This window comes from Gossypium raimondii, chromosome 10 (genome assembly GCF_025698545.1).
Source record: "Gossypium raimondii isolate GPD5lz chromosome 10, ASM2569854v1, whole genome shotgun sequence".
Taxonomy (NCBI): Eukaryota; Viridiplantae; Streptophyta; class Magnoliopsida; order Malvales; family Malvaceae; genus Gossypium; species Gossypium raimondii.
Window position 1 is genome coordinate 30,046,220 of NC_068574.1, and position 15,598 is coordinate 30,061,817.

Here is a 15,598-nt window from a genome sequence, read left to right on the forward strand (position 1 = left end):
CAGAGTTTGGGCCTATAAATAAGATATAGGAGCTTGGGAGAGGGTAGTTGAGAGTCACGTGGTTGAGCAGAGCCAAGTCCACCTGGCTAGTTGTTAAGACTGGGTGGCACGTGACTTTGGTGCATCCATCTAATTCTAGCCTCCACTCTTCTACCTCTCTATCCTATCCTCCACATTTCTGTTGGTTTTCACTACAAATGTTTATGGGCAGAGTTGAGTGCGGGTTGAGTACATGTTATTAATATATATTTTTTATGTTTATTCAAACTTGATCTAATTTAAAATATGAGTTTAAAATTTTGTCCAATCCATTCATATTTATAAATGGTTAATGGAACCCCATTTTAGGTTTACTTATATTATTTTTTAAAATTAAATAAATATTTATATTAATTTTAATTAAATATTTAATAATTTTATATATAGTCACCTTAATAATTTATAATGTTTATATAATACTACTATAAATTTAATTTTATGTATTATAAATTACATAATATATTAAAATAACATAACATAAAATATTACTAACTTAGGAACAGGTCAAACTAAATTGAGTTCAGACCTTAAATGTTCAGGTAAGTAGACTTAATCTTTTCAAGTTAATTTTTAAACTTAATATTTTAAACCCTCACACAAATTTAAACCAACATTCGAATTTCAACAAATAAACCTACTCATTAAGAATTACAGATTTCACTTACCGCTTCATCATTTAAAACCTCATTTCTACCCTATATAAGGACTGCACCACGTTCCTCACATCTGTCCATACATTTCAACTAATTCTTCTAACTATTAAATATATTTTTATTATATATTTTAATATTTTAATATAATTTAGATGGTCAAACCAACTTAAAAATGGTCTAAAATTGAGATGGTTTGAAAATAAAATTATGCTCCCTAGGTTTTAGGTAAAATAAAATTATTTAAAATATGAATTGAGCTTGGATTCAAATATTATATATATTTTGTTAAAATAAAGATATTTTATATAACATAACTAAAAGTACATTTAATATGTAATATTTATGATTATATAATGAAATAATATTTGATATATTGTTAGTGGAGTTTTAGATTCCATAAGTAGGGTTAAGAGATTGACAAGTGTCCTATAGGGTGTAGTAAAATATATTTTAAAAAGAGACATGACAATTTTTAAAACTACTAGTAGAATAAAAAATTTACATTGTTAGTGTACCAAATACTAAACCCTTATACAATATGAATGTTATAAATTAATTCTATTTTTTTGAAAGTAACATAATTAATATTATAATATATGAAAATTCTTGTCATAACCCAAAAACCGGGTTAGAAGAAATTGAGTTAGTGAAACCAAGACTGGTCACGTCCTGATTTTTAGTTATGATTGTGGAAGTGTTATCAAGTAAATTGATTTGTTTTAGTGGATAAGTGCTTTGGATATATGTTTGAGGTCTTGTGTTTAAATTATTATTATTTTATTTATTTTGCTATTTTTGTTCTTATTTCTATCTCAGCATATCTTATTTATATTTAATTTTTGCTCAATTGTTAATAAGAATGAGCTTGTTAGTTTAGTGTTAAGACTTCAAATTATTTTTGGTGTTGTATTCAAATCCTAGTGCGTGTGAAACGAAAATATTTTTGCTCCTATTTACTGTGCCGTTTATTTTTCAAAAATTAGTTAAATTTATATTTTAAGGAAAAATATGATAAATTAGAATTTTTTTATTATATTATATTTTATTTTTAAATTTTGAAAAAAAATTGGTTTCCAAAAGTATCTTTCACCTTCTCACGTTACTCTACCACACTCCCCACTTTTGCCTTTTGCCTTTTGTTTTTATTTTATTTTATTTATTATTATTTTATTTCTCTTTCTATTCTATTCTCCCTAATTCCCACGTTTTGCTCCTTGTTTCTATTTCTTTTTCTTTTACATTTTTCTTTTGTTGTTCCTTCTTTGTTTTGTTTTTGTTACATATATTGTAACTATCTAAAAGTCAGAAGTGTAAGGTAACGTACTTCAGGGATCCCGTTTCTGTGAATTGAGTTTATAATTAATTTCATTAAATACTTTTTAGAATTTGCCTTAGGAGGAATTGTATGATAGTTAGATAATTCTAAGTATTAAGTGTTTGATTAAAGTAGGGAATTAAATCAAATAAGTGATAAAATAAGAATTTAAATTAAATTATAAGGAGGATCAATATCAAGGGACTTATTAAGTAAATAAGCCATTAATTATATTAATGTATGATGGTGGACGGTTTTAATCTATGTTATTAGTATTTTACATCTGTGTTGTGTTAGAATATTAGTTAAGTTAAAAATTAATATGAAAAGTTATATTTTATTAATAAAAATAGATGAGAGATATAGTTAGTGGGGAGAAGAAAATTAAGCAATAGTTTTCTTTATTTTTTTTTCTTCTTTTCGAAACCATAAGGAAAGGGAAGAAGGGGTTGTTCGGCCAAGAAGCTATAACGCATGCTTAAATTGGTAAGTGAAATTTGGTTATTTTTGCATGAAATTTATGTTTTCTATGTTTTAATGTTATGAGTTAGTTTCCATGTTGAAATTTTGAGAGTGAATGAAAATTATGGAAGTTACAATGGATGAGAAATTTAAAGGTTTGGTGTTATTTTGTTGAATGTTAAAAGTTCTTGAGGTGATGATTAAAGTATAAGTCTTGTAGGCTAATTTGGTCAAATTGTGTGGTGATTTTTGTTGATAATAATTTTAAGGACTTAAATTTTGTAAATTCAAAATAACATGGTTTAAATTGTGATTTTAGTAGTTAAATGAATGCTGGAAAATAGTTTATATTTGTTGAATGCAAAGATGTGAAATTTGTTCATAGGGGTTAATGTTTGAGTATAAATATTCTTGGTGGTTGGATTATTAAATTTAAATTATTGTCTTTAGATAAAAATCGAATGGATCAATTGCTAATCACGAAAGGAAAAGGCTATCGAGTGATTGTTTTCGATTTTAGTATCTTCCGTAATTCTATAAGTTCATAATCTTGAATTTAACCTTTTATCTGCTTATTTAATTGTTAATAGATGTTATTTAAATACTTGATATGCAATATTATGTTTATATTTGAATGAAGATGATATTCAATGAATGAGGAAATTGTGTAGTGAAATAATAACAATTTGTTGGTTAATCCAACTAGAGCTGGCCTCATTATTTAATTTTTCGATTCATTCGACTAGCACTGGGCGCGAATCCCGTTGGTATATCCAACTAGAGCTGGGTTCATTATGTATTCGCCGGTTTATCTGACTAGTGCTGGGTGCAACATCCGTCAATTTAATTGACTAGTTCTTGGCACACATTTGTCGGTTCATTCGCCTAGCGCTGGGCACAAACTCTTTCGCGATTATTCCGCTAGGCACCGAGTGTCGTGTATTAATTGGACTATACCACCAGGTTATATGAACCATTGAAGAAGGTTGTTGCAGATATTATTAAGGAAGGATTATATTTACTTATGTGTTTATGTATTCATTGGAAGATATGTTATATTTCTTGAATTAGATTATTAATGTTATAAAAATAAGTTCAAATGTTTTAGATATATTTGAGGTTATTCAAATAAGTGAAATCTAATTAATGTGAATAGGTTCTCATGTTTACAGGTTAGGCATATTGTATAATTGGACTCAGACTCCTACAAGAATCCCATACTTGACGTTGGTGATGTTCCTTTTTGTGTTTTTGGCATGTACCTAGGGGGTATCAATTGGTTTGAATCTTTGGTTTATAGATAGTTGTATAGGATGTTTGTAGTAGTGTTTCGTGAATATGTAAATGGTATTTTAGTATGTTAGTATCTTGATGTTAAGAATGCTTGTTTAGGTAAGACCTTTTGGTCACTTTTGTGAATTGTAGTGCATGTCATTTTAATGTAAGATGTTGCCTTGGAAATGGTCAATTATGATGGTATTAGGCACATAATAGAATGAAGTCTTTATTCATGGAAATAGGTAATGTTCACATGTTTTGGTAAATGTGGTGTTGTTATAATTGTGGTGCCTATTGCCTGTGTTCTTCGAACTTTAATGTAGTACTTGTGTAGTTAACTCGATGAAAGCATACATTTAACAATCTTTAACTTGTTTCCTTTCTAACCCAATGAACTAACCTACTTAATGTTGAAAACCATGAGTCATTCATATATCTTTCTAGAATGACATGTTTAACCGAACTCTCCTATTTATGATGTTCTGAATTAATTACTTGTATGAAGCATGCTCAAGTACACTTCTATTTTCCTTATTTCTTTTTCCTTGCATGTTTGTTTTGTTTCCTTGCAAACAAGCAAAAAGTAATTAGGTTCTTTATTGTAGTTAATAAGCTTGTTTTCGAGTAATTTGATTACATTACTATTAATTTCTAGTTTTAGCATTTTATGCTCGATTTCAATAGAATAAGTGTCTTTACACATTGTTAGGTGTTTTAATGACCTGCTAGGCCAATCAAGGCTTAGGGAGAAACCAATGGGTTAATTGAGTGTGCAAGACACCATTTTAGGCCATGGAATTTGAAGAACGATCCCAATGTCGTGACATTCATTAGTGGTAAATATCGGTTAGGTGATTTCATTGAATTAGAACTTAAATTAAGATACAGGGACTTAATTGCTTAAGTGAAAAAAGTATAATAGTTATTAAACTATAAACTAATTTATAATTAAAGGACTTGAAAAAACAATTATACCCTTATTGTTTAATTAAGTGGACGGTCATATCATATTTATATGTATGTAATATATATTATGTTTATGTTAACTATAATATAAATATTATATTAAACTACTATAAATAAAATAAAATAAAATAAAGATGAATAACAGATGGTGGATGGGAAGAGAAGCTTAAAAATTCATTTTCAATTTGTTTCAATTTCGAAACAAGAAAAGCTTGGGAAGAGAAGAGAAACACACAGCCTAGGGCTGAAAGTTTCAAGTTAATTTGGTTAGTATATTTTGATCATTTTTACTTAAATTTTATATATTTGGAACTTTAAGATCATGAACTAGCTTACCCATGTTGGAATTTTTAGAATTTATGATGATTGTGGAAGTTTCCATTGTAGAAAATTTCAAGTTCTTGGTGTTATTTTGATGGATTTTAAAGTTTAGGGACTTATTTATGAAAATGGTAAATTCTAGGATTATATTGTGAATTGATTGAAAGTATGAATTTTTTTGGACTTTGAGGAAAACCAGTTAACATGGGATTTGTTTGATTGTAACTAAATAGCATGTTTTGGAATTGAGGATTAAATTGTATTGAAGGTTAATGTCGAGTGTAAATATGTGAAATGTGGTTAAAGGGTTAATGGTTTTAGTAAATGTTTCTTGGTGAGTAAATAAATTAAATTAATTATGTTGTAAATTTTAGATCGAGAAACGAAAGGATCGGTTGGTAATCATGGAAAGGAGAATGTTTTCGAGTAATCGTCATCGACCTTAATAGCCCTCACAATATGGTAAGTTCGTAGTCCTTGACTCGAACTCTTTATTTAATTTAATTAATTTAGTCATATTTGATATCAAATTATATCCATTAATATAATTGGTTAATTCTTTTAGATGGAATACTATGGAATAAGATTTGAATGTATATGAATTAGATCAAAAATATTTTCATTATTATTGTTGTGGTTGATTAAATTATAGAATATGGTTTTGAGGATTTAATTCTTGGTGAGCACAACTATCGTCAGTTATCCGACTAGCGTTGGACACAATAATTTGTTGACTCGTTCAACTAGTGTCGGGCACAACTATCATAGGTTATCAAACCAGCGCTGGGCACAATAATTTGTCGACTTGTTTGACTAGTGATGGGCACAACTATCATCAGTTATCTAACTAGCGCTGGACACAATTTGTCGACTTGTTCAACTAGTCCTAGACACAAAAATGATCTTGTCGAGTTAAACAACAAGCGCTGGGCGCAAAACCTTATGTACGATCTAACCGTTAGACATCGGATGTCATTTAGTGGATTATACATTTCGGTAAGGTATGATAATTCATGAGAGGATATTTGTATATAAATGATGTTATAAATATGTTTAATAGGAATTATGGTTACTTTATAGAGATGACTTACATATTATGAAATGTAAACTTTTGTTTAATAGTTGTAAAGGGGATCCTTTGAGAACATGGGTTACTTACTGTTGGTGATGTATTTTCTTTTCGAGTCTTGGCATGTACTTAAAAGGTCAATTTTGAAATAATGATATTTTGTTTTTAGTGAATTCTAATGAATGTAGTCCTATAAGTTATGAATGATGTGTAACTTAGAACATAGTTGTATCTAAATGCTTGAAGTTGTTCGTGTAAATGCTTTCACTTGGTGATTGTTCTAGTAAATTGCTCACTTTGGTATTATATTAATGATGTATTTGAGTTAGTACTAGAAGAAAGTATATATATAATTTTTCATTTGGTTGATGTTGAATGTGAGTAATTGGTTTGAGTGATGGATCTACTTATCCAACTTAGTTGAATAATTGAACTTTGTTTGAGGTGCCTATGAATGGCATATTGGTTGGAAGATGGATGAATGAATTGTTGGTTTGTGTTGGATGTTTAAAATGTGGTGTTAATGAGGGCACATTGGTTAGACACTTAAGATGGTTGTTTTAGCATGTTTTGAGCATGTTTAAATGTGTTTCGAATAATTTTAATGGTTGATGATTTGGTTGCTTAGTGTCCAAGAAATCACAAATTGGTAACCTTGAGTTTTAAGGTACATTTAGGTTAACATGGCTTGGGACACGGGCTGCTACACAGTCGTGTGACCCATATGGTCTATCCATACGGTCATGTGTCTTATTAACTTTAGGAGCAAGTTTCACACGGTCAGCGACACGGCCATGTGTCTTAAAATAGTGAGTTACACTGACGGATTCACAGGTTGGGACATGGCTATGTGTCTGGACTTCAAATATCCACACGATCTAGGTTGTGACACACGGATTGGCCACACAGCCATGTGTCTCCTGTTTCCAAAATTTAAAAAATTTTCCCATCCTTTCCCATTTTGTATCGAATTGACCTTAGAGTGTTTACAATTTATTTTTAGGGCCTTGTAAACTCGTTTTAAGGTCTGTATGAGTACGCTTAGTTATTATTGGTATGTGATTTGATTTATTATCATTATGTTTGAATATTTTTGTTAAAAAGGAAATGTTAAAATTTTAAATTATTATCGTAATACTCTGTGACCCCAATCTAGCAACGGAGACGGGTTAAGGGTGTTACATTTAGTGGTATCAGAACTACATGTTTAGCTGATTCTTGGACTAAATCGAGCTGAAAATTGAGTCTAGAGGTACATGCCAAAGTTGAATTGAATTTGAGTTGGGATTTGATGCTGATTAATATTATTCTTATTTTACAAGTTAAAAGATGTCAGGTGATACTAATAACGTAGTTGACCAAGAAATTCATATTGGTGATGAATCTACTGGGGATTTGATGAATTTGAATCTGTAACACCGAGTGTTCATGCTGATGGTATTCGACAACTAAATACTAATAGAGGCAGAAGCTCTTCAGAGGGTAGCGGGAGCTACTCCTCTGGCACTACCCGCACCTACAGTGAAACGAGCTCATATTAAGGAATTGAGGAGATATGGTGCTACAAAATTTGTTGGGTTAAAATGAGTTGACCCGTCAACAGCTGAGTTATGGTTGGAATCTACGGCTAGGGTTCTTCAACAACTTGAATGTAATTCCCGAGAAAGTGTCATTTGTGTTGTTTCGTTATTGCAAGGTGAAGCCTAACTTGGTGGCAAATTATTACACGACACGTTCCTACAAAAGCTATAGATTAGAAATTTTTTCAAGTAGAGTTTCAAAAGAAATATGTTGGGGAATTATATCTCGAGGATAGAAAAAAAGAATTTATTTTGTTGAAGTAAGGAGATTTATCTGCGGTGGATTATGGACGAGAATATATGCAACTCAGAAAGTATGCTATGGAACTCATTCCTACTGAAAAAGCAAGTTGTAAGAGATTTTTACGTGGAATGTGAGGTGAAATTAGAACTCAGTTAGTTGCATTGAAGATTAAAGAGTTTGCGGATTTATCTAAGTGAGCAAAAATGGTGGAATAATATCTAGGATTAAGCAAGAAATTTGAACTTTCTTGGGTTACAGAAAACTATTTTTGGACTCTTGATTCATGTTTAGTACTAAAGAAAAGTAAAGGGTCTTGGGATTTTAGGAAGTCAGTTGCAAGATCGACGACATCGAATAGAATGCAAGACTGTCAACTGACAGTTTCTGTTGATAGTGTAAAAGGGCCGAATAAAAGTTCTGAAATGTCGACCTGAGAGCATTGTGGTAAGAAGCACTGGGGAAAATGCTAGATATTGACAAAAGGTTGTTTCCGTTTTGGATCATTGGAGCATTTTGCTAGAGAGTGTCCGAAGAACGAAAATGATACACCTAACGATTCATAGAAAGTCGCCTCCACAGTTAGGGGTCGAGGGACGAGTAAAGGTGGATCAATTTTGAAGGGTGGATCAAGAAAAAGAAATGAAATAGTTGCTGATCAGCCTGAGGCCAGCGCACTGGCTTGTGCTTACGTGGTGCGAACACGTGATGAGGGAGATGCTACTAATGTTGTAGCAGGTATGTTTCCTGTTATTCTCCAATCCTGTCTATACTTTAATAGATCCTAGTTTTTCTCATCGTATGTCAATACTGATATGGTTAAGATGTGGAAAATGAAATCTGAAATGTCAAGAGTAGCTATGTTTGTGTCAAGTCCATTGGGCCAAACAGTGTTAGTCAATCAAGTTTGTAAGCAATGTCCATTGAAAATTCAAAATTTTACCTTTCCAGTGGATTTATTAATTATGCCTTTTGGTGATTTTAATGTGATTCTAGGTAGGTTAACTGAGCACGGGGTAGTTCTAGACTACTGGAAGAAAAACTTTTGGTTCAAGATTTGATTAGTGAGATTATAGAAGTTAATTATGTTAAAACGAGTGGTTCAAATCAGGTTAACTCATCGATTCAAGTTAATAAGTTGTTGAAATAGGGTTGTGAAGCTTTTCTAGCTTATGTTATAAATTTAAAAAATGGGAATAGTGAAATCAGTAATATTCAAACTGTTTATGAATTCTCTGATGTGTTTTCTGAGTAATTGTCAGGATTGCCACCTGATCGAGAGGTTGAGTTTGCAATTGAAGTGTTCCCAGGTACATATCCAGTATCGATACCCCCTTATCGTATTGCACCAGCTAAAATGAAAGAATTGAAAATTCAACTACAAGACTTACTGGACCACAACTTTATACGTTCCTTGGGAGCTCCAGTTCTGTTCGTTAAAAAGAAAGATGGGTCGGTGCGACTTTGTATTGACTATCAACAATTGAATAAGTTGACAATTAAGAACCAATACCCTTTTCCTCGTATCGATGACTTGTTCGATCAACTGAAGGGGGCTTCAGTCTTTTCTAAGATTTATTTAAGATCGGGTTACTATTAGTTGAAAGTAAAAGATAGTGACGTACTGCAAACTACCTTCCGTACGTGTTATGGCCACTACGAATTTTTAGTGATCCCTTCGGATTAACGAATGCTCCTGCGACATTCATGGATCTCATGAACCACATTTTCCAACCTTACCTTGATCAGTTTGTGGTAGTTTTTATTGACGATATTTTGATTTGGTCAAAATCGAAAGTTCAGCATGAACAACATTTGCGTATTGTTTTGCAAATTTTGCGAGAAAATCAATTTTACAGGAATTTCAGTAAATGTGAATTCTGGTTAACTGAAGTGGTATTTTTTGGGCATGTGATATCAGCTGATAGAATTCGAGTGGATCTGAAAAATATTGAAGCAATTATTTAGTGGAAAACACTGAAAAATGTGTTAGAAATCTGTAGTTTCATTGGCTTAGCTGGTTACTACTGAAGATTCGTTAGTGGATTTTCAAAAATAGCTTTGCTAATAAGAACGCTGTTGCAAAAAAACGTACAATTTTTTTGGAGCGAGCAATGCCAATAAAGCTTTGAGAAACTGAAACAGATGTTTACTGAAGCACTAGTTTTAACTTTACCAGAATCAAGAAAGGATTTTATGGTTTATAGCGATGTCTCGTTGAGTGGGTTAGGCTGCGTTTTGATGCAAGAAGGTAAGGTAATTGTGCAAGCGTCCCGATATTTAAAATCTCATGAATGAAATTATCTGACACACGATTTGGAGCTAGCTACTGTGGTTTTTGCTCTAAAAATTTAGAGACACTACCTGTATGGTGAAAAGTGTCATATTTTTACTAATCATAAATGTCTTAAATACCTCCTAACTCAAACGCAGTTAAATTTAATACAACGTCGTTGGGTCGAGCTTTTGAAATATTATGATTGTGTTATAGATTACCACCTTGGAAACACGAAAATATACACACTTTTTTATACCCTTCTTAACTCAAATTCATGCAGTTTCGGTAAAATTCTTGTCGAAAAATATGTAATTATTATAAAATAATTATTTTGTACTTAAATTATTAAAATTTTGAATTTTAATTAATTTTATAATTAATTTTGATTAATTTTGATTATTTTCGATATATTTGCACAAAGGGCAAAAAACGGCCCGACAAAACCGAGTAGCAAATTTGAAGCATCAAGGGGAAATAAATTTTCAGCATAAGATAATCTAAATTATGTGTATTAATTCATAATATAATTAATTTTAATTTTAATCCAATTTAATTTGGGTTAAATAAATTATTAAGAATTAATTATGAAAAAGGATCTAGTTAAGTTGAACAAAGAAAACCGAACCAATCGAGCACTACCGAATATCGTCCCACATGCTGGCCCAATCAGCTTGCTTGACTGATTATTTGGCTTGCAAAATGGCCCTTAAAGACTTCTTCAAATTGCATTCAAACCCTCCCCTATTTGTGCCTTTCTAGATTTGCCCTTACCTTAATATAGCAAGTTTGAAAACTTAAAACTTGCCACATGTGCGGCTGGCCATAGGGGGACTCTATGGCTGCTGAGTTTTGCTAATTTTGTCAGCCATATTAACCTATAGATACCCCCCTTGGTTGCTCACTTCAAACATATTTCAACTCTTCTCATCTCTTCACTTCTCTCTCATTTTTCTCTCTTTATTTCCCTTCCATTATTCTTCATTCCCTTGCTGATTTCACCTCTTGAAAAAGAGTCATTCATCCACCATTTGGAGCAGCATTCAAGTGTTTGTAGAAGCCTCGGTTCGACAAGAACAAGCGAAGGAGGAGTGGAGCAAACTAGTCAAGCCACAGAGAGAACACCAGATTTGATTCTTATTCCCTACCCTTTTAATTTTGTTGTTATGATAAACATTGTAATAGGCCCAATCTGCCTCGACCCGTTAGTGAAATAAATCAAATAAAAAAATGAATAAAATAAATAAAATTAAAAATTAAAAGTCCAATAAAAACAGTCCAATACAAGTTATTAACCCATTAAGGCCTACTAAAATTTAAACCCACTTTGCCTAGACCTTGGCCCAATCACGAGGCAGCCCAACAAGAAAAATTAGAAACGGAAAACCCCTATGGTTTCCAGTTTTTTCAGCGTCGTAGCCAGCACGCTCCCCTCAGCCTCACGCACGCACCACTAAAGCGAGCCTCCGTACGCGCATTGAAAAACGACGCTGTTTAGAAGCCTCTGACCTGCGCGGTGACCCGATCCGGGGAGGATTCGTGTGTGTTCTAGCATTTGGGTATATTGCGCAAAAGGGCCCTTCTATCCTTGCACATTTCTATATCGGTCCTTTTTATTTTTATTTTTTTTGCCCTGCGTTCTGATATGGCGTCATTTCGGTCCGTGCAAAGACGTTGCATTTTGGAGTACGAAAAATAATTCCCATTTGGTCCCCATGTTATCCGCACGTCACGGTTTGACTCGCCATGTTATTCTATTTTTGACATTTTCCCTTCAATTCTGTTTTATTTCTAATTTAATCCCTATTAATTCATCTTAATATTTTTTTTCCATAAATTCGTTACTTAATGTTATAAATCTTTTATGTTTTAGATATCATCTTAATATGATTTATACATACCTTTTTGTTTGTTTTCGTTCATGAACGCATATATATGTAATAAACTTTAAAATTTTTAAAAATATTGCTTTATAGTTTTATATATATAGGCATATATAGTATTTTAGTAGTTTATGTACGTATGCATATAATGATGTATTATTAATTTCAAATGATATTTTCTTATGCATAAAAGCCTTATTCCTTTTAAATTTGTTATTTTACTTGATTTATTTAAATTTTATATATCATTATTAGGTATATACTATTAATTTTACTAAGCTTTATTTATATAAATTAGAATGTATATATTAACTTCAAGTTGTTCACTTTTATTTTGCTACGTTATTTATTTATTTCTTTAGTTTTTAATCTTTCGTTAAAATTCATTCAAACCTTTTATTTGTTTTCTTAGTTCTAATACCAAATTGAATCAAACATTCATATTACTTATCGTTATTATTGTCTGCTTAATTGATTATAATTTTATAGGTTGCTTAATTTTTAATATGGATGTTTGAATGATATAATTAGAGCCAATGTTTGTATTTGCCTATTATTTGTTAAATTACCTCTAGTTTAAGTTTGGATTGTTATTTATCTTTTACATTATAAGTATCGTTGTTTAATCATGTTCTTTTGTAAGAATTGATTTTTTTTATTAAAGCTTCATAATTGTTTTATTTCATGATCCTGAAAAAGGGGCTTGGTGTTCATAAATTCCCAAGAGAATCGTGCCCTAACTTACTGGACTTCGATTCTTCTCGATGAACTTAGATAATCAAGCGCCCATTTTATAATAAAATAAAAACCTTCAATTATTAAAATAAAATTCTTAAGATTTCAAAATGTTAGATCCTAACTTACTAGATATGACATTTTGTTATCTCGATTTTAAAAAAAATAAAGGTAATGTCGGTTGTTTAAGAATTTCGAGAGATCAAACCCTAACTTACTGGGTTCAAATTTCTTGATTGACTTAAATAATCGAATCTCCTTTTTAAATCACATGATTTTCTAAAAAAGGGAACAAATCTAATTTCAGAGATTGAATTGTTACACCCTAACTCACTGAGTGTGACAACTTATCTCTGCAAAACGAGTACATCTTACTGCTCAAATTGGTTTATTCAAATTTGAAATTAAAAAGGGTTGTATTTTTTAAAAATCTTTTCAAAGTTTCGACATTAAGACATCAAACAATCAATTCAGTACCGATTTTGGGCGTCACGAGGGTGCTAACCCTTACTCATGAGTAATCGACTCCCGAACCTGTTTTTTCAAATCTCGAATACCTAAAATTTATTTTAATGGTGAACCGATCACACCTTAATAAAAGACCGGTGGCGGCTCCCACTTTATTTTTAAAGGTCGATCCCTGTTTTTCAAATAATAAAATTGGTTTCGACAGCTAGCCGACTTTACTGGGGATGCCAAGAGAGTCAGGCCATAAAATTGATTGTTTTGTCTTATTGTCAAAAATTAAAATTGGGTTTTTAAAATTTTATGATCTTCTCTTTGCATTTATTTGTATGGTCATTGTAAATTGTACTTTTATACCTTGGCATCATATTGCATAAAGACTGTTTAGTCTTACCCTTTTTAAGTGGGAGTGAGAAGCTACTCCTTCGTGAGGTTTTCACCTCCATGCAGGATAGTGAATCACTTTCGGGATACATCCGTCCCTATGTCTTCGTGAGATTTTCATCTCCGTGCAGCCATAGGGAAATATATTCTCCTGAACCGAACTCGGCTTGTATGAGGCTATAATGGGTGAAGATCGAGGAATCTGCTGGTTCGGGTACCTTGACTATTAGAACCAAACCGCATATAGATAGCCTAGGAACCCAACCTAGGTAGAACTTCCCCAAACCCTAGGGTTGCCCGTATAAATGCTTGTTTCTCTCGTATTTGTTGCAAATTTTGTTTATATATTATACTGACTTATGGTGTTTTATTGCTATGTTTGCATGCCATTTCATATTCGAAAGAGTGTCGATTCAAGTTCGATTGTTAAATTAGGAAGTTTGTCATGGAGAACGACTTTCTTGATAAAGTGGAAGACAATGCCACTGTCCGTATATGGTCAGAGAAAGTGCAATTGGAAAAGGGAGACAGTCTAGCCAAGGATTATGTGTTAGAGCTGTGGGACTACACTCGTATTAGTGTGACGCAAAATAGCCTTCAGGAGCTAAGGGAAATATGGGATAAGTGGAATGATGAGAACAAGCAGTTGGTCTACTCTAATTATGGAGACTTGCCATATTTGCTTGACATCAAGGTGGATGAACAATTGTTTCGGGCCCTTGCTCAATATTGGAATCCTGCATATAGCTGTTTCACTTTTGGCAGAGTAGATCTAGTGCCTACGGTGGAGGAATATACGGCTTTACTGTATTGTCCAAGGTTTCAGGTGGATAAAGCATATTCTAGAGCCGCGTATGTCCCGGCATTTTGGAAGAAATTGATGAATATTACTAGCATGGGCGAGCAGTGGATCAAGGCCAGGATCAAGCAGAAAGGGGAGTGTAAATGTATTCCATGGAAGAATTTACGAGACTTGATCCTAGCACATCCTGATGGGAAAAAGAAGGTCGATGTGTTTTCTTTGAGTATCTACGGGTTAGTGATTTTCCCTAGAGCATTGGGGCACGTTGACGAAGCGGTTTCAGATTTCTTTGATCGGTTGGGTAAAGGGGTCACGCCTGTTCCTGCGATTTTGGCTGAGACATTTAGATCTTTGAACGCGTGTAGGCTAGCTGGTGAAGGCAGATTTATAGGTTGTGCACAATTGTTGATAGCTTGGTTCCATATTCATTTCTGGAAGGTTGACAAAGTTTCGTATCGGGTTTTCTCTGGGCATTACTCCCCGTTAAAAGAGATAGTGGGTACGCTAAAAAGGGACGACATATCAAAAGAAAATTGGATAGCAATTCTGTAAAATCTTCAAGAGGATGATGTGGAATGGAGAGCTCCTTGGTTGATTCCTGATGAAATTTTCTACCATTGTGGAAGCTTTGACTGGGTTCCGTTGCTAGGGATTCGGGGAGCCGTTGGGTATGCACCTTTACTGGTCCTAAGGCAATACAATTCAAGACAGTTTGTGCCGGCAACGCATGGTTTAGCTCAATGTGAGTTCTTGTACCGAGGAGAAAATTACAATAAAAAGGTGAAAGAAATTTCTCAGGCTTGGAATTAGGTTCATAGAATGAAAAGGCTAGCTGTGAGTTCGATGACGACTCTAGAGTACAGTGAGTGGTGAAGTAAGAGAATTAATGACAACATTTCGAAGTTAGACTTGGAGGGTGTTCGACCAATGGAAGAGTACCTACAAGTAGTCCCATCAGAGTTGGAGATTATAAAACAAGATTTTGAAAAGAGGAATTTAGAACTCGAAAAGAAAATAGAGCGGTTGGAAGAAGAGAAGATGCATTTGAGGCTAGACGTTGACGTCCAAAAGTTAGAAGCTGAAAAATTAAAGAAAGGGAAGAATAAAGTAGAGGAGGATCTGGATAGCTT

General features: G+C 32.7%; 1 protein-coding gene across 1 annotated transcript; it reads left to right on the forward strand.

The window, feature by feature from the left end:
• The first annotated feature begins 14,111 nt into the window (after positions 1–14,111).
• Positions 14,112–15,278, forward strand: LOC128033941 (uncharacterized). The gene is made up of 2 exons (XM_052622443.1): positions 14,112–14,967; positions 15,031–15,278. Exons 1-2 carry the CDS (start codon positions 14,112–14,114, stop codon positions 15,276–15,278), a joined length of 1,104 nt encoding a protein of 367 aa, XP_052478403.1.
• Positions 15,279–15,598: the final 320 nt, after the last annotated feature.

What these genes read in the sequence shown, in the direction of transcription:
- LOC128033941 (XM_052622443.1), top strand. Translation starts at nt 14,112, where the DNA reads ATGGAGAACGACTTTCTTGATAAAGTGGAAGACAATGCCACTGTCCGT. An exon ending in CCCGTTAAAAGAGATAGTGG is followed by an intron (nt 14,968 to 15,030) that starts GTACGCTAAAAA and finishes AAAATCTTCAAG; the next exon opens with AGGATGATGTGGAATGGAGA.